Below are 20,835 nucleotides of genomic sequence, written 5' to 3' on the forward strand. Positions count from 1 at the left end.
GTTACAAACCCATGTGATTTCCATATCATGAAAATGAATGTGGACTGAAGCCATCAAACCCCAAAATGACAAAAAGCACCATTAAAGAATAAAGTAGATTTGTAGAGGTGTAGATTTCAATTATGGTCTGTTCCTCACAGAAAGCTCTTGAATGACCACTAAAGACTTAAAAAAAAAAAAAAGAAATAGTGCACAATCCACTACATTTATGGTTCTTTTCTCTCATTTTCTCTCGTTTTTACAGAATAGAAACAAAAGTAACAAGTAAATCATGATAGAATACTAGCTTAACACACCTTGTTGCCAACTGCCAGATGTGAGGTCGGCATGTCCTCTTTGTTCCTTCAGAAGTATTCCTGGCAAACATTTCAAGGGCCAAAATGAACTGTTTTTACTTCCAGCACTACTATCTGCAACAAAGAGCCATTGAGAACATTAAAAGCTTCTTTTCATTTGCCTTGAGGCCTCCATGCATGATAATTCCTTAATCATGTGATTAGGATTCAGCCCAGAATTGTGACCAATATCCAACTGAACAAACATGCATGCAAGAACTAGAGATTGACCAATGTTGATTTTTTTTTTTTTACATTTACCAGTCCGATAACCAATATGCAAAATAATTATTTTATTTATGCCTTTTTGCACAATGTTAACTAAAATAATTAAATTAGACTACAACAATAAAAACATAATAGCATTAGATTAATACATTAATAATATGACAGTTTTGGAGTTTGTGCTCATTTACATAGCACGCTCCCATATTATTTGAAGCTTAAGGATGAAATAAAGATATATCGCCATGCTGTGACCTGTGTTTCTATCAGACACTTGAGCTGCAGAGCTCCTCTCATTTCGCGAGTCATCATTATAGACTGGTCATCTTTTTATTAACCGTGTAGAAAATGGGCTGTCACGTCCACACATGCACTTATTTATTTAATAAAATTGCAGGATTTTGCCATCATATAATCGCACAGGCTGACATCGCGATTGCGATATGATTAATTGTGCAGCCATACCCAAAAGTAATCCAAAGCAAATCAATTATTACCTCTTAAATTGTTAACCAATTACTTTAGTAATGGGATTACTTTTTAATGAAATAATCAGTAATTACTTGTTAATGGTGCTGAACTCACAGTGTGAACTGAAATTCTTTTACACTCGTCAAACCATTTTATTTATTTTTTTACATTCTTGAACTATTTGATTTACAAAAGAGCCTCCAATGACAGCAAAACAATGCGATGACAGAAAGTCCTCACTTTCTTTGAGATGCTATTGTGATTACCAAATCAACATTTTATTTCTTTCATAAAAATGTTTTTATTAATGTTCCACATTGTCTTCCTTATCTGAAGTTTTCATGGGCGTGGATTATGATAATTGTAAATGATCATGCACTAACTTTGACAGCTCTACTCAAAACTTGTTATCATTTAGCAAATAAACCATTTCCATCACCTTTGTGAACATTCTGACTTGAATTGATTGCAAAACTCTGGAAAATCCACCTGTGCCTAGGGCGTAAACAAACAAATATTGAGTTTTTGCAAATATAAAGCATTTCCATTCAGTTTTTCATAAAGGTTCATTCAGTAGTTTGGATCCAATTTAAAAAGTTTTACAAATTAACAAATCAATTGTGTTTTTGTGAAGTGTGAATCCAAATGGTGTACACTCACATGAGACGAAGACTGTACTCATAATAATTTTCTATAAAAAGTGTTTCATTATGAGCAAGTCACCCCTTTCAATGGGTTTAGTCATGATGAAATCACAAAATCACGTGGTGTTCCACTAAACGTCATAGAAAAGAAACTTGGCACCAATTGGCTGCCGCATATGCTTATGTAGCACACGGTGTTGTTTGGTGATGCAAAGAGCAAAAAGAACACAATGGAACATACATGCAATCGTGCTTTAGCTGCGGAGACAACAGGAGATCCAGTAGCTGTACTGCCGAAGAAGCGAAAAAGTTCTGATGTAAGACAGAAAGACCATCAAAAGGCAAAAAACTAGAGTAAACAACAGTACGGCATCTATGTCTTAATTCGTTTAGTGCAAAGTAGCTTGGCACAGCGACTGTTGTGGATTTTGCGTAAACCATGACGTTGGTTGCTTGGAAAAAAAATTTGTTTGTCACATACATTATTCATGAACATGCCAAGTTTGATAAATCAAAAACAATTCTTTTTTTTTTCTCCCCAATTTAGAATGCCCAATTCTAAATGCGCTTTTAAGTCCTTGTGGTGGCTTAGTGACTCGCCTCAATCCGTGCATTTTATAATGCATGGCTTGTTGAGCGCATTACAGCGGAGACATAGCACTTGTGGAGGCATCACACTATTCTCCACGGCATCCACGCACAACACACGACGCGCCCTACCGAGAGAGAGAACCACATTATAGCGACCAAGAGGAGGTTACCCCATGTGACTCTAGCCTCCCTAGCAACAAGGCCAATTTGGTTGCTTAGGAGACCTGGCTGGAGTCACTCAGCATGCCTTTGATTCGAACTCACGACTCCAGGTGTGGGTAGTCCATCAAAAACAATTCTAATCTTTCCTTGACATTATGTATCGCTAGATAATGAGGTTCATTTTACGCAAAGCTGTTCTCTAATCAAGGTAATAACTGTCATTAGAAATAACATGAAGACAGTCTCAAAAGATGATGGACTTGGACAATAATAATCTGTCCTTAAAGAGTAGAAGCATGTTCACTTGATTTCTGGCATTTGTTTTTAGGCAGAGCAATTATATTATAGTAGTAATAATAACTTTAGAAATTACCTCAAACTCTGACATTTTCAAGATGCAAATAATATTTCAGAGCTGTAATACCCAAACCCAACAATAGAAATGCAAACAGATGAACATAATTCTTGTTTTAAATTACACACACACAAAAAATAAAAAATACTATATTAGGAATGTGTAACCCAAAAAGTGTCCTTAACCGGAATTAGCCTAATTCAAAGTAATTGTAATCTGATTGAAAGACTTTAAAATGTAATGAGTAGCACTACTTTGACTTTAAAAGTAATTTGATTGCAGTAACTAGTTACAGAGTTATTAGACTACACCCAACACTGGGTATTACTTGGATTATTTTTATCTCCATTGAGCAGTTAAAACTTCGAATGCTGTGTGTTTTACAGTGTTTTTACTATGAGCTGCACATCTGCAGCAAATATAGCAAATTGTTTTTTATATTTTAAATTTGCCAACAGTTAATTTTGACTTTTTCCCCACACATTCCTCCGTCTACTTAGCTAGTCAAAATGCTGTCTTATCACAGAGAGATGATAGTGTTTTCCAAAAAGTGGATGATTACTTACAAAAACAAAGTATGTGCAGGCATGGGGAGTAACAGAATACTTGTAACTGACTTTTTATGTAACTGTAACAGATTACGGTTACATTAGGTAAAAATTGGGATTACTAGCAGGATTACATCTTTTAATTTATAACAACATAAAAAGATACTCCGGACATAAAACTATAAAGACTGCTGCTTGCTTTACTTATTATAAATGTATTGTTAAGAACAGTTCAAAAGTATGGGTGAGGAGAAATACTGGCAAATGTAAAATTTTAAAACTATTAAAGGGGACCTATTATGCAAAATTCACTTTTACATGGTGTATGTACATTCATGCGAGTCAGCAGAGTGTGTACACAACCACCCTACAATGTTAAGTCCATCCACTCCGCTTTAATCAAAAACAGTGTGTCAAAATGAACGGTTTTCATTTCTGCTCTAAAGTGATGTCACTCTAGAGCAGGCCTTACCCACGACTGGTGACAGACTGCACCCTATTATCATAGATCCTCCCCTGAGTGATCTACACACAGTCTGCCATTTTTTCTGCACTGGAGCAGATACAGTGAGAAGAATAACGTCTCAGCTTTGTAAGCGTCGTAAGTGTTCTGTTGTTGGCTGTAAAAGTGAACACAAGAGTCTTCATGTACTCCCGGCATCAGAGCCACTGAAGACGCAGGGGACAAGGTTTGCTTTTGAAGGATATGTGCAACAAAACATACAAAAAAAAAAATTTGTGTATGTTTGTGCAAATCATTTTACACCGGACTGCTTTGTGAATGAGTGTCAATATAAAGCAGAATTTTCTAAAAATGTGATTCTCAAGCATGGATCAGTACCAACTGTTCGTGTTCCAGCTTTATATCCTGAAGATGTGCGATACATCCCTAACCCTAACTTTATATTTTGTAAATGTTTGCAAATCGCCTTTCCGAATGTGCTTCTATGCTGATTCCACGGCTAATGCAGCTAAAGTTACCATTGTCTCCGTTTGTATTCACGGAGACCAGATATACATACAGTGGATATAAAAAGTCTACACAGCCCTGTTAAAATGCCAGGTTCTTGTGATGTAAAAGAATGAGACAAAGATAAATCATGTCAGAACATTTTCCACCTTTAATATGACCTATAACGTAAACAATTCAATTGAAAAACAAACTGAAATCTTTGAGGGGGAAAAATAAAAAACTCACAATAACCTGGTTCCATAATGCCCTTAAACGAATAGCCCATTTATATGAAGAATATGAGAGATTGTTGTCACATGTAGCACACAGCCAGTACTTACCAAAAATTCCTGCAGTTCCTTTAATGTTGCTGTAGGCCTCTTGGAAGCCTCACTGACCACTTTTCTTCTCGTCTTTTCGTCAATTTTGGAGGGACGTGCAGTTCTTGGTAATATCTCTGTTGTGCCATATTTTCTCCACTTGATGATGACTGTCTTCACTGTGTTCCATGGTATATCTAATGCTTTGGACATTCTTTTGTACCCTTCTCCTAACTGATATCTTTCAACAATGAGATCCCTCTGATGCTTTGGAAGCTCTCTGCGGACCATGACTTTTGCTCTGAGATGCAACTAAGAAAATCCTACTAGAACAGCTGAACATTATTTGTGATTAATCAGTCACTTAAAATGATGGCAGGTGTGTAATGACTTCTATTTAACATGAGTTTGAATGTGAATGGTTAATGATCGGGAGTTACAAACAACCCATTGGCCAATAGCAGAGCTTCTAACAATAGCCGATATTGCAAGCGGTGACAGTTGGTGCTAACGACGGTACACGCGTGTTGCAGCAGAGAGCGTTGAAGCAGCGGCGAAGGAACGTCAGGACAAATTAATAGATTCTAAATGGACAAATTAGGGACGGTTCTTGAGTTGAAGTAGGTGGACATAATGGACGATTCTTCGGATGATGGTAATCAAGATATGGAGTTCCAAGAAGTGCGATATAATAAAATAAAAAAAGGAATTAACATCGGTGATGAGTCTGAATATGAGAAACTATGTACAAGTAAAACCAGGGATTCAGGGCAAAGGATGATGAGAAACAGTGAGGAAAAGGAAATAAAAGTTATGGTCACATTTGTCAAACAAGCAGAGCAATACATGCATCCTGTTAAACTATCAAAAGCGATAGAAAAAGAAGTGGGATCAGTGAAAGGGGCAACATGTCTGAGCAATGGAAGAGTCTTGATTAAGTGTAAGGATGAAAATCAGAAAGCAAAGATTCTAAAACTGAAAACACTAGCTGGTGGTAAAATAAGTTGTGCTGGAATAGATGTGAAGAAACGTGCCGTTATTTCTGCAGTACCCTAAAATGTAACTATGGAAGAAGTAAAAGGAAAATTGATTGGAGGCAAAGTTGCTTTGGCTAGAAGATTGACGACATGGAAAGATAATGAAAAGTGTGATAGTCTTTCTGTGCTGTTACACTTTGAAGACAGCAATCTACCAGTCAAGGTGAAACTAGGTTTCATCAGTTATGTGGTACGGGAGTATGTACCCCCTCCTTTGCGTTGTTATAAGTGTCAGCGCATAGGTCATACTGCTGCTGTTTGCAAAGGGAAAATGCGTTGTGCAAAATGTGGAGGGGAGCATGAATACGGGAAGTGTCAGGAAGGAGCTGAGATCAAGTGCTGCAACTGTGGGGGCGAACACAGTGCTGCATATGCAGGTTGTCCAGTACAGCAAGAGGCTCGTGAAATACAAAAGGTAAAATCCACACAGAATGTAACATATGCAGAAGCAGCTCGTAGAGTGAAACATGTAGATGATACAAGAATACATATTGGACCGGAACAAACCTCTCAGATTGACAAGTCAATGGAACAGCTGAACTTGTTAAAGAATGACTCAAATGACAACATTAACATGAGCAAAACTGATTTTGTGGCATTTATCTGTGCAGTGGTGAATGGCACTGGGCAGGTAGAAAGAAGATCTGATAAAATAAAAATTGTGGTAGATTGTGCAAACAAGTTCTTGAACTGCATCGGTATATCAGCAGAACAAGTTCACAAGATTCTACAGTCTAAAGAAGGGAGAACAGAAGGTGGTATAACAACAAATTATGATGCATCTCAATGTAATGATGTATAACATTATCATGTCTTTCCTGTTGCTTCATTGGAATGCCAGAAGCTTAATCGCTAATGGACAGGAGTTTAAAAAGTATATTGAAGATGTGAGTAAATCTCCTAATATCATTTGTATACAAGAAACATGGTTATGCAAGTCATTAGATTTTAGGATGAACGGCTATGAGGTAATAAGGAAGGACAGGATTAATGGTAGAGGTGGAGGATGTGCAACACTCATAAAAGAAAATGTGATATATAGACAAATAAATAATGAAGGTAATGCAGAGAGCATATGTATAGAATTAATGGGTACACAGGGGATAATCAGAGTGTTAAATTTCTATAATCCATGTGCAGAATTAACAATAGATATCCTGAAAAGTGTCATGGGAGAAAAGGCAAACAAAATGATTATATGTGGTGATTTTAATGCTTACAATTGTATTTGGGGTAGCAGGAGTACAGATAAAAATGGAGAAATAATAGAAGAGTTCATGGAAGATAACTCGTTAGTATGTTTAAATGATGGCAATCCAACAAGAATAGACATAGCAAGTGGTAGAATGTCATGTCTGGATATCACAATAGTTTCAGCATCATTAGCTGGTAAATGTATATGGTCAGTATCTAAGGATAATATAGGAAGTGATCATTTTCCAGTGACATGTGAAATTCAAAATAAGATTCAACTACAAAAATGTAAATATGGTGTAAGATGGATATATAAGAAAGCAGATTGGGGAAAACTTCAAATGTTAAGTGAAGAACAATTCAAAAATCTGTCAGTAGTGGGTAGTGTTGATGACAGATATAATAAAGTAGTGAGTGGCATTTATTTTGCAGCCTCTCAGTCTATCCCAAAATCAAGTGGTATAAATACAAGAAAGAATGTGCCATGGTGGTCAGAGGAGTGCTCGGCAGCAATCAGAGAGAGGAATAAAGCATTTCAGTTTTTAAAAGAACACTCACTCCAGAAGCAGTCATAGATTATCAAAGAAAAAGGGCTTATGTTAAAAAGATTATTAAAAGTACAAAAAGGACAGCATGGCAAAACTTTTGCGATACAATAGGGAGGGAAACCAAAATAAATGCAGTCTGGCGTATGATTAAAAAGATGAATGGAATTAACAGCTTTAAAAAAATACCTGTAATGGAGGAAAATGGGAAGGTAGCTATCACAGATAAAGATAAGGCTACTATGTTGGCTCAAACATTTGCTAAAGCTCATAGCATTGAAAATTTAGATGATACATTTTTAACAAGACATCAGCAAATTAAGAATATCTATGGAGATGTTTGCAAGAAAAAACAAGATTTTAATCATATTTTGGATGATGAGTTTAGTTATTTTGAATTAAAAACAGCAATTAATAACTCAAAGAGTACCACACCAGGAAAAGATATGATAAGTTATAGAATTTTAAAGAAATTATCACCAAAAGCATTAGAAATATTACTAAATTTATATAATTATATATGGAATGAGGGTATCCTTCCTAAACAATGGAAAACGGCAATTGTGCTCCCTCTAGCTAAGCCTGGGAAAGATATAACAAAATCTAGTAATTATAGACCCATTGCTCTTACCTCTACATTATGTAAATTAATGGAAAAAATGATTGTGAGGCGAATGAATTACATTTTAGAGAAAAGAGAATTGTTATCAATATTTCAAAGTGGTTTTAGGAAAAGTAGGTCTACGGCAGATGCTTTAGTATTGTTTGAAAATGAAGTTAAAAAGCATTTGTAATGAAAGAGTACATGATTGCAGTCTTCTTTGACATAGAAAAGGCTTATGACACTTTGTGGAGGGAAGGTTTGCTAATTAAACTGAATAAAATTGGAATAGGTGGCAAATTTTATAATTGGGTTTTAGATTTCCTATTTGAACGCACTTTTCAGGTGAAAATTGGGGAAGAATTATCAGCTCCTTATAACATTCTAAATGGAACTCCACAGGGTAGTGCAATTAGCCCATTATTGTTTAATTTAATGATCAATGATGTTTTTGATAAAGTTAATAGACCAGGAATAGGATTGGCTCTTTATGCAGATGACGGAGCATTATGGAAGAGAGGCCGTAATATTAAAAATGTGGTTAAAGGTATACAGGAGTCAATTAAAAAGTGGAAGAATGGTCATTGGATTGGGGTCTAAAGTTTTCAGTCTCAAAAACACAATATATGCTATTCACAAAGAACAGGAGGAATGAACATTTAGATCTGAAGTTGTATGATCAAACATTGGAAAGAGTACCTGTTTTTAAATATCTTGGATTATGGTTTGATGGAAAATTAACATGGAATTGTCATATCAGTAAAATTGAGTCAAAGTGTAAAAAAATCTTAAATTGCATGCGTACGGTTGCTAGTCACAACTGGGGAGCTAGCAGTAGTGCATTGTTGTGCATGTATCAAGCATTGATTCGTTCTTGCTTTGATTATGGATGTATTGTGTATGGTTCGGCATCCAAGTCTTTACTGAAGAAATTAGATATAATTCAATCCAAAGCATTAAGAATATGTTGTGGAGCAGTTAAAACATCCCCTGTGGATGCAATTGGAGTAGAAATGGGAGAGATGCCTCTAGATATTAGAAGGAAAAACTGCCAATTACATACTGGGTAAATCTTCAACAATCAGCAAATAATCACCTTACTCGCAAAGTATTGGAGGAGTGCTGGGAATACTCATATGATGGAGGACACAGTTTTGGATGGAAGAGCAGAGTATGGGCCAAGGAATGTTGCATGGACAATAGGATCTTCTGTCCCAATATACCACTTACTGATACTCCACCATGGAAAGTCCCTGAACCGCTTGTAGATTTGAGTTTACTAAACAAGTCCAAAGAGGAGTACATTGGAAATGAGATTAATGCTTTTTTAAATAACACATTTTATTCAGTGTTACAAATATTTACAGATGATTCAAAGGAACCTATCAGTCAATAGGTTGGATTAGGAGTATATATTCCACATTTTAAAAAACATATTAGTTTGAGGTTGACTGATGAGATGTCCGTGTACACTGCAGAGTTAACAGCTATAATAATAGGACTACAGTGGGTTGAACAAGTCAGACCAAATAAAGTAGTAATATGTTCAGATTCTTCTTCAGTTTTAAGTAGTATAGTACATGCAAGATCAGACAGAGAAGATTTATTAATGGAAGTATATGTATCATTATACAGACTGAAAGAGGTTGGAGTAGTGGTGTATTTTTGTTGGGTACCAGCACATGTTGGGGTATCTGGTAATGAAGTTGCTGATAAACTAGCAAAAAAAGCACTAGACAAGAGGGAGGTGGATGTTAGAGTACCTATGGGGAAAAAGGAGGCAAAATCGATTTTAAAGAGAAAGTTAATGAATAAGTGGCAAATTAGATGGGATAGTAGTAGCAAAGGGAGATGGTGTTATATTATCACACAGACAGTAGGGAGGATAAACTGTCAGGGAGGAAATAGGAAAGAAGAGGTATTGCTGTCTAGGTTAAGACTGGGACATACAGGGTTAAACTCAACACTGGCAATTATGGGGTTACATGAGAATGGATTATGTGATGTGTGTGGTGTATCTGAAAATGTATGTCATGTTTTATTTATTTGTAGTAAGTATACTATTTTTCGGGGTGTATTATTCAGTCATTTGGAAAATAGAGAGGATAGAATGAAGAATGAGGATATTCTAGGAAAAGGTTTATTGAACAGACAGATATATAGAGCACTAATTGCGTTTATATATGATTCAGGTTTGGGTTTTAGAATATAATATGTCTGTAAAGTTGAACCCGCCATGGGGGCTGAGTGTGGACGGAGGAGCTGAACACGTGGCCGGATGAAACTCAATGAAGATTCTATTGCAGGTACTATAAATACTGGTGATGTGTGTGGGATGATATAGATATTTAGTCAATGGTCCATTGGTAGGAAGGAAGAGGAAACAGTTTTAAACTTCAGACTTATCACCCAAGGTTCATTTGCTATCCAGTACAGTAGGTGGCGATAATGCTCCTTAGGAGTTAATCGCCATTAAACAAGAAGAAGAAGAAGAAGAAGAAGAAGATTGGTTAATTCTGAACACAGCCACATCCCCAGTTATAAGAGGGTGTGCACACTTACGCAACCAGGCTATTGTAAGGTTTTTAATTGTAATTTTTCCCAACGAAGATTTCAGTTTGTTTTTCAATTGAATTTTTAACGTTATAAGTCACATTAAAAGTGGAAAAAGTTCTGACATAATTTATCTTCGTCTTATTTTTTACATCACAAAAACCTGGCATTTTAACAGGGGTGTGTAGACTTTTTATATCAACTGTATTTATATATATATATTCATACATATATGGCTGAACTCTGGTAGTTACGCTATCAGTCATATTGGTTCTGATATGTTGTTGCTGTAGTATCCGAAGCACAAGCTGTAAAGCACAGCTCTTTCCGAAAGGGGAATCTGCGATCTTAAGGCAATCAAAAAGTAAAAAAGTAATCTGATTACATTATTTTCTTAATGAGATAACTGTATCGTGTTAGGCTACTTATTAAATTTTACAGAGTAATCAGTATTTGTAATGGAACCCTGAGTATATGTTAATATAATGACGGGACTTTTGCATGATTGGATGTCCTAAAAGCTCTTGCTACTTATGGTGACCAAATTAAGTATCATTAAAAGTGAAGTGTCAAATAACAGGACGTTACTGAGATTAAGCGAGTAGTATAGACCCTTTTAGTGCCAACGTCACAATTAAGTCACGGCGTTAGCTGGAGGCAAAACAAAGGGAAAACTGGAGGTGGCCATTTCAAACCAACACAGAGTCGGCTACATAAGGAGCTTAAAATGTCATCTTGTTGTGTTGTTATGTGCCAGAATCGACGGAGTACAGGCTCTAGTTTAAAATGTATCACATGATTCTAAAATGGCAGCCCCAATGTGAGGGCCCTCTCAATGTAGATTAAAACAGCTTTTATAAGGTTACTGATATGAATGGAGTCTTCATTTTAATGTGAGTGGTCGTGATTTCCTACATATAATTGCAAAATTACAATTCATGACTATAGGAGTAAAAAAATGTAATGAGGAAAAAATTACTGAGTGCACCTTTAAAACTGAAGTGTGTAAACAGGGCCGCAACTCCTAAGGAGGCACAGTCTGCAGCATATGCCACCCGATGCTCACCTGTCGACATTCACTAGAGACGTGAATGTAAAGGCATTAAATGTACCATTGAGCCACTGTGTTTATGTCGGTGAAATCAACCCATGAATGGGTTTACTTGTTTTTAAATATTAAGCTGTGATAAGACCGAGCATTTAAACTTAGAAAAAATATATCAGCCTTAAGCAGAAAAGTGTAAGTATCGGTTTAAAAAAATCTGTAAAACCACTCATTGGCAATCTCTAGCAAACATAAAATAAATCTGATGTTGAATCTGTGTCCACAAACCTAGTGAGATGCCTTAAAAGACATCACTTTTGGACATCAAAGTGGAATGTGTCAGTGTTGCCCAAAAAGCCTGTCTAGGTAGGCAGCTCACTAGGTTTTAGGTCAGTATTTAAAAACGCAGTAATAGACAGAGCTTCTCTAACCTACAGACATCGCAGAATTCACAGCTTTACATGCATTCCTTTTGATCTCCTCCAGCACTTTTGGGGAATCTGTGACGTATCTGCCGGTCCATATGGCTTGCTGGGTGTGAGTAATAAACACTGATCGCAGCGATCCATCCAGTAGCTCCAGTGACTCGCGGATTTCCGATCGATCGCAGTCAGTGTGAATGAGTCCCAGCAGAGCCGGACGAAACACGTTTCTCTTGATCCGAGCCCTTACATCCTTCATGATCTCCCTCAAACACAAATAATTGTCTTTATTACAAACATAATCATGTCTGAAGATAAACACGACCATGGAGCATTTAATAGCTCTCTGCTGCCCGCTGATGTTTCTGCTTGAAATCACGGTTTTATTCTTGAGTGGGTCGGTTTTTTCACCATCGGCAGGTATTGAGGAATTCTGTTCTGATAGATCACACTGTTGTTGATCAGGAATGCTCGCGTCTGTGAGTTTCGCAGCTGTTTGAATTTTGATCTCGCCGTTGCTGTTGCCAACAGAACCACTGATTTCCTCATACCTACCATCATGAAACATATCGGCGATAAAGTCCTGTAACACGACGGTGTTTCCATCAGGTCCGCTCGCAGCGCTGCATAAATGAATGTTGCTTTTTCCACCGATTTGATTTAGAATTTGCTGGAATTGATCAACACGCTCGCTTTCTGAAGCCATTACCAAGGCAATTCCTTTACCAGACGCCCGTTTTAATTCTTTAGGATACGATAAATATGAATTTGATTTAAAAGGCCACAATAAATGTTTAAAAAGACTATTTTCTGCGAAGGACTTTTGCCGAAATTTCAGAGTGAAGGTGGAAGCGGGGAGTTTCCTCGGATTGGCCGTAAGTATATGTATGGGCGGAGTTTATCGAGACAAACTAGCCGTGAAGGTTGAGAGGTTGAAGGAGGGGGAGGTCCTGTGATTGGCCAAACATATGTGTTGGCCGTGTTTATTTACACATTATAGAGATTGCTAATGTGATGTCATCGTGACGTTTTACCAGTGGTGAACGCAAAGCATTTTGGGAGATGGAGGTATGGGAAGCGAATCAAAGTATTAAAATAATAAATTTTTATAATCCATGTGAAAGGTTATGTAAGAATGAGATGGAAAAAATAAGAGGTAATCCTAATCAGAAGGTAGTATGGTGTGGAGATTTTAATGCACATAATACATTATGGGGGAGTGTTAAAACAGATTATAATGGGAGGATAGTGGAAGAAATGCTAGATTGGGGACGGTTAGTATGTATTAATAATGGAAATATAACAAGAATAGATGTGAGTAATGGGCGTAATTCAGCGTTAGATATAACGCTAGTTTCAGAAAATCTAGCTAGAAAATGTGAATGGAATGTAAACAAGCAAAGTTCATTGGGAAGTGATCACTATCCAGTATGGTGTCAAATTGGTATGGATATTGTACAAACTGTGGTGGAGAGAATGCCAAGATGGAAATTTAAGGCAGCTAATTGGGAGCTTTTTAAAGAACTGTGTAATAACAAAATGAATGAAATGGGAGAAATTGAAGAAATAGAAGAGTTAAGTATGGAAATAACTAAAGCGTTAAGAAATACGGCAGAGGAAGTAATAGGAAAAAAGAAAACTATTAGTAGAAAAGCAGTCCCATGGTGGAACGAAAAATGTAGTAAGGCAGTAAGGGAAAGAAATAAAGCAATGAAGAAAGCCAGAAAATCGATATTGTTTACTGATTATATTATTTTTAAGAGAGCTCAGGCTATGGTAAGGAGAGAAATAAGAATAGCAAAAAGAATGTTCTGGAGGGAATATTGTAATAGAATAGGGGAAGACATTGAAATAAATGAAGTTTGGAACATGATTAGAAAGATGGGAGGGATCCAGAGAAATAATAATATTCCAGTTTTAGTAGGAAAGGGGAAAATAGCGATAAAAGATAGTGATAAAGCAGAGATGTTAGTGGAAGCATTTGTTAAGGTGCATAGTAATGATAATATTACAGATAATATGAAGAAGTATAGGGAACAGAAAGTGAAAGAGAATGAGCATATATATGAAAAGAAGATTACATCAGGAAGTAGGTTAGACTCAAAATTTACCTTATATGAGTTAAAGAGAGCGCTTGTAGGGGTTAAACATACTTCACCAGGAAAGGATGAAATATGTTATGAGATGATTACGCAATTGTCAAATGTATCATTGAATATAATTTTAAGACTTTTTAATAAAATTTGGTATTTAGGGAATATTCCTGTGAATTGGAAACATGGAGTAATAGTTCCAATTGCTAAACCTGGAAAAGACCATTCTCAGCCAGTTAGTTATAGACCCATTGCATGACATCTGATTTATGCAAACTTATGGAACGGATGGTTATGAATAGGTTGACGTATGAAATGGAGAGTAAAAACATTCTGTCAGCATGTCAAAGCGGATTTAGAAAAGGGAGAAATACGATGGACTCAATTCTGAATTTGGAGGCAGAAATGTTGATGGGAGTATTTTTCGATGTTGAAAAGGCTTATGATATGTTGTGGAAAGAAGGGCTGTTAATGAAATTAGAAAGTTTGGGAATTGAGGGAAAAATGTATAACTGGATTTCAAGTTTTTTGTTTGGAAGAACGATTCAAGTTAGAGTGGGATCTGAATACTCTAGGATTCTCTCAATTGAGAATGGAACTCCTCAGGGAAGTGTGAGCAGCCCTATTCTTTTTAACTTAATGATTAGTGACATATTTAGTAATATTGAAACTGGAATAGGAAGATCATTGTATGCAGACGACGGGGCATTGTGGAAAAGGGGACGTAATATGCTGTTTGTAGAAAATAAAATGCAAAAAGCAGTGAAGGAGGTGGAGAAATGGGCGAATAGTTGGGGTTTTCGGTTTTCTGTGGTAAAGACACAAGTAATTTGTTTTTCTAATAAGAAAAATATTCCTAAGTTAAATATTAAAATGTATGGTCATCAGCTGGAACAAGTTAGTAGTGAGATTTCTAGGTATGTGGATGGATTCTAAAGTAAATTTTGGAGTCCATATTCAGAAATTGATAGAAAAGTGTAAAAAAGGAATAAATGTTTTAAGATGCTTGTCAGGTGCTGATTGGGGGGCAAGTTGCCAGTCACTGAAAATAATTTATTATGCAGTGATCAGGTCAAATATAGACTATGGAAGTATGGTATACAGTTCTGCGAAGAAAACTTTACTTAAAAAAATACAAGTTATACAAAATCAGGCCTTACGAATTTGTTGTGGAGCATTTAAATCTTCTCCGGTAGTATCACTACAAGTTGAATTGGGAGAATTACCGTTGGAACAACGTAGACTTCAATTGAGGATGAGATACTGGTCAGGTGTATGTGGACATCTGGAAAGTCATCCAGTAAAAATATTGTTGAAGGAATGTTGGGAGTATGAATACAAAGAAATAGCAAACTTTGGTTGGTTAGTAGGGAAGGAGGCAAACAGCTTGGGATTGAAAGATTATTTAATAGCCCCCTCTGTTCCAATACCAGCAATTCCTCCTTGGATGTATCCCATGCCATTAATTGACTTACAAATTCATAAAGAAATAAATAAACCAATTAGCATATCAACTGAATTAGTAGTTAAACAGTATGTAAATCGAGAGTACTATTCAGTATTACAGGTATTTACAGATGGGTCAAAGGAACCAGAGTCTGGAAGAACTGCAGCTGCAGTATTCATTCCTACATTTAATTTAAAAATTACAAAAAGAATATCGGATCATGTATCGGTATTTACTACTGAATTAATTGCTATCATATTAGCACTACAGTGGATTGAAGAAGTTCAACCAGCTAGAACCGTGATATGTACGGATTCAATGGCTGCGCTTACTAGTCTTATGAGTGGAAAATCTGAATCTCGGCAAGATTTAATATTTGAAGTTTTGCAATGTTTATTTAGAGCAAGGCAGTTAGGGATACTGGTATTTTTTCTCTGGGTGCCTGCACATGTGGGTGTGGATGGTAATGAGGAGGTAGACCGGTTGGCAAAGAAAGCATTAAATCATGCACAAATAGAAATGAATGTATCACTAAGTAAATCAGAAATCAAGAGATTAATAGCAATTGAAATTAATAAAAGATGGCAAAAGATATGGAATAGTGACTCTAAAGGAAGACATCTTTATCAAATTCAAGAACAGGTTGGAAATGAGAGGAAAAGATATGGAAATAGGAAAAAAGATGTCATTATTACAAGGTTAAGAATTGGTCACACTGCATTGAATTATAGTCTTTATAAAATAGGGAAGCATGATACAGGAAACTGTGATAAGTGTGGGGATTTAGAAACAGTGCAGAATATTCTTTTAGAATGTGCTGCATACGAATGGGAGAGACAACAGTTAATTCAAGAGCTACAATGGATGGGAGTTGATACAATTTCAATAAGAGTATTGTTAGGAAATGGGTCAAGACAATCAAGAATTCACGAATTAATATTTAGATATTTAAATAAAACAGGAATAATAAATAGAATTTAATTTTATTTTTTTTTTCTCTCTCTCCTCTCGTTTCTTCCAAAGCCAAGTATACTCCACACTCCAGATCAGTAGGTGGCGGGAATGCACCATTTATGTTGGTCTGCCAATCCGCCATTAAACACCAGAAGAAGAAGAAGAAGAAGAAGAAGAAGCATTTTGGGAATCCGCGGCACAAACAGTAGGCGCCAGACTTGATTGCATGGAGGGAAGAACGCAGTGTTCAAGATGCCGTCTACCTGCTGTGTTATAAACTGCAATATTCGTTCTCACGATAGAAGTGGCATAAAGCTTAAGAACGGAAAATCCTTTTATCGTTTTCCAGCATGGAAAAATAATAGTACAAGCCACGTTTCAGAGGTGACAAAAAGGCGACGAATGGCATGGATAGCAGCAGTAAGGAGGCCCAAGATTACCTTCGATAACACTCCACCACACATGATGGTGTGTTCAAAGCATTTTCACAAAGGTAAGTTACAATTACTCTCTGTAAATGTTATGTTGTGGGCAAATAACCAGCGTGTTTTGTTTGATTTACCCAGACCATTAGATTTGACGTTAGGCCTGTAAGATATTGGAGACAATAAACACAACCAGTGTGACTGCACAATAACTGTTTTACTGAAGAACACGGAACTTCCTCGTTGCTGGTGTTTACACACAAGGCAGTGGCCCAGCCAACGTAACAGCGCGCTCTAGCGGCAACATAATACATTACATCTCCCCTCCTTCTGCTTATTTGTGGTGATACAATATATAGTAAACTAATACAACTGAAGGTTTCTTAAGCAAATTTAAGGGCAAAAATAAGCAATCCTCAAGGTACCTTCAAACTTATTAATGACATTATACAGAGGCACCACACTTGACATATTTCTTTAACTATTCAGGAGCAACTTGAGATCATTACCAACTATTGAAAGCAAGCAACAAACAGTAGGCCTACTGGATTGTTTCACTACTGGACTCATCTGACTCCTGACAGGTAGCAACTACAAATTCAGTCTTTCAGGGGGCTTAACCACTGCCAATCTTAGTGGTGTAGGGCAGAGTAGGCTGTGGTTGACCCACATTCAGGGGTTCCTTGGCAGGTGATGCTGTATTCCAAACTAGGGGAGGAATCAGTTCCTCTTGTTCTGGACGGACATCAGGAAACTCCTCCCAAGGCTCATCTTGCATAAGGTGACGGGACTGATTCGCTCTTGCAGTGCTTTTGCGAAGGTGCTGACAGTTCCAGTGAACTCCATGCCACCAGAGTTTACTGATGTAAGACCTGGGTGTGCGGCTATGTTGCTTGATGACAACAGCTGGAGACCACTTGGAGTGGCCGGGGTAGGGCTGCATTCTGACTTCTTCACCTGGCACCAGCGCAGGGCTGAGAGTGCATCGTCCTGCCTTTGTCGTAGTAGTACTTCTGGGAAGCTTTGGACCTATTGAGCAGGTGCCTGACTTTCAAAGAGTTGTAAGCCTTTGGGACAAGCAGTTGTTGAGCTGCAGGGAGTTTGTTTCTGGGTCTTCTGCCCATGAGCAGCTGCGCTGGGGACAACTCAACTGCCTCCAGCGGGGTTGTTCTGTAGTCCAGCAATGCCAAATGTCTGTCTGGAGCTTTGTTCCAAAGTCTTTTCACTGTTTGTACTGCACGCTCTGCCTCTCCATTTGAGTGAGGTGTGTGAGGTGATGATGTAAGATGTGATATGCCATAGCTCTCACAAAAGTCTCTGAACTCCTCTGATGCATACTGGGGCCCATTGTCTGTTCGTAGGATAGTAGGAATCCCATGACTGACTGAACTGTGATTTCAGTATTTCAATGGCAGTACGGCTCAGCTGATCTTTAAGCTTATCCACTTCAATGTATTTTGAAAAGTAATCCACGAGAAGAATAAAGTGCTTGCCATCAAATTCAAAGATATCCGAGGCCACTAGCTCAAATGGCAGTTCTGGGGTTTCAGTTGGTTTTAGAGGCAGTTTTGGTAGTTTGTTTTGGAACTCGGCACATTTGCTGCAATTCTTCACTACCTCCTCTATCTCTGCACTCATGCCTGGCCAGTAGAGCACTTCACGTGCTCTCTGCTTGCTTTTACAATCCCTAAATGAGACTGGTGTATGAGTTTTAACATGTGCTGTCTCATAGTGGGTGGTATGACTATACGCAGCCCTTTGTACACTACTCTATCACATATGGTCAGTTGACTTTTGAGTCCCAATATGGCTGAACAGTAGTTGGGGCATCTCTCCTGTGCTCCGCCAACCTTGCTGGATGATGTGCTGTAAGGAGCTCAGTTCTTTTTTGTGCATTCCTGTAGCTCAGCTGCACTTCTCTTCACTTACAGCCACATAGTTCAGCATGGATACACATTCCAAATGTTCCAATTCTGGAGTCTTGTGTGACAGTTATGCCCTGGATAGTGTATCAGGCAGCTCCATATCCTTTCCTTTCCTGTACCTGACAGTCAAATCATACCATTGGATGCTAGAGCATCCTCTGTATCGCATGGGGGTTGAAAGAAGTGATTTCTTAAAAATGTCCTCCAGTGGTTTGTGGTCATTATACACAGTGACTGACTTTCCAAAGATATAGTGATGAAATTTAGTGCATGCATGGACGATAGAAAGCATCTCCTTTTCTATCTGTGCATAGCGGGTCTCAGCATCGGTCAGAGACCTGGAGGAGAACGCAACAGGGTGATTGTCCTGCAAAAGCACAGCACCTAATCCACTGCTGCTTGCATCACAGAAAATTTCAACTGGCTCTGATGGGTCAAAGTACTTCAGTACAGGGGATGTGAACAGAGTTCTTTGAGCCTTGCAAAGGCTCTTTTCTGAGCCGGTTGCCACGCAAACTCAACATTGCTTTTCAGGAGCTGACGCAGTGGTGCATCTTCCTCACTGAGATTCGGTATGAATTTTGACAAATAAGTCACAAACCCCAAAAAACGGCGAACCCCTTCCTTGTCAACAGGTTCCGGCATGCACCTTACTGCTTGGACCTTGGCTGGGTCAGGCTTCAGACCATCTGCAGTCAGTAAATGGCCAATATATGGGACTTTGCTCTGCCGAATGTGACACTTATTGAAGTTAAGCTTTAAGTTGTAGCTTGTTGCTCTCTCGATGACTTTGTGTAGGATTTCATCGTGCATCTGCACAGTGGGGGCCGCAATCAGGATGTCATCCATAATGGCCACTGCTCCCATAATGCCCTCTAGCATGCCATCCATGATCCGCTGATAGATTTTGGGGGCACATTTTATTCCAAACGGTAGCCTCAACCACCTAAACCTACCAATGGGTGTGTTGAAGGTTGTAAGGAATGATGATTCTTCATCTAACTCAATCTGGAGGAATCCTGACTTGGCATCAAGGACTGAGAATATTCGTGCTCCAGGCATAGATGACACGACTTCTTCAACAGTGCGCATGGGGTAATGTTCTCTTTTGATTACCTTATTTAAGTCGCTGGGGTCTATGTAAATTCTTAACTTGTCTCCCCGAGAGACCGCCACCATTGAACTGACCCACTCAGTGGGCTGCTCGACTTTTTTTATATAGGCATTTTCCTCCATTTCATGCAGTTTCTGGACAATCTGTTCCTTGAGTGCAGCTGGCTGTCTGCGTACAGGGTGGACAACACCTTTAGCATTGGTCTCTATTTTGATTGTGTACTTCCCTGGCAGAGTCCCTGTGGTGCGTATTAGCTCAGGAAAGTCACAAAGGCCTTGAGGAACAATGTCTTGTTCGAGAATGCCCTCCACAGGCGAGTCAGCCTCAGGTTCAGCAGCATTTTGTATGGAGTTCAGCCTTGTTATCAAACCTAAAGCTTCAGCCGTGGCTCCGCTGAGCACACTTTCCTGTGCAATATCCACAATTTCAAACTCTGCATCGATGGCACACTGTTTGTAGTACACTGATAAATCTAAGGCAGCGACTGGTTTGAGCTTATGATTAGAGTAGGAGCGCAACAGCTTGTTAGAATGCTTCAATTCACCAGTGTGCCCGAGTTGCTGGTAGCTATCAAGAGTCAAAGTGTTACACTTGGCACCAGTATCTATCTTGAACTGGACTCTCTGTGAAAGTATTATCAAATGCACTGTCCATTTGTCCACGGTTAATGCAGCTGCTGGAAGCACAACGTCTGTTAGGCTAATGTTCAGTATTTCATCATCAGTCTCCTCCAGCCTCTACATTCAGTGTGTGGACAGCACGTTTACGACACACCGCCATCCAGTGGTTGGGTCTGTGACAGTAAGAGCACGTTGAGCCCTTGGCTGGGCACTTTCCCTCGTTCCATTTGTGATCGGGATGTTTACCGCAGCTAGTA

The 20,835-nt window shown here is 38.2% G+C and overlaps 1 protein-coding gene across 1 annotated transcript; it reads right to left on the reverse strand.

Annotated features, from left to right (window-relative positions):
• Positions 1 to 6: 6 nt before the first annotated feature.
• On the reverse strand, positions 7 to 12,859 carry LOC127640930 (uncharacterized). The gene is made up of 3 exons (XM_052123648.1): positions 12,010 to 12,859; positions 297 to 410; positions 7 to 165 (listed from the first exon to the last, which is right to left on the reverse strand). The coding sequence occupies exons 1-3, from the start codon at positions 12,704 to 12,706 to the stop codon at positions 26 to 28; spliced, it is 951 nt and encodes a 316-aa protein (XP_051979608.1). The 5' UTR covers positions 12,707 to 12,859; the 3' UTR covers positions 7 to 25.
• Between the last annotated feature and the right edge of the window lie 7,976 nt (positions 12,860 to 20,835).

Source organism: Xyrauchen texanus, chromosome 50 (genome assembly GCF_025860055.1).
Source record: "Xyrauchen texanus isolate HMW12.3.18 chromosome 50, RBS_HiC_50CHRs, whole genome shotgun sequence".
Classification (NCBI taxonomy): Eukaryota; Metazoa; Chordata; class Actinopteri; order Cypriniformes; family Catostomidae; genus Xyrauchen; species Xyrauchen texanus.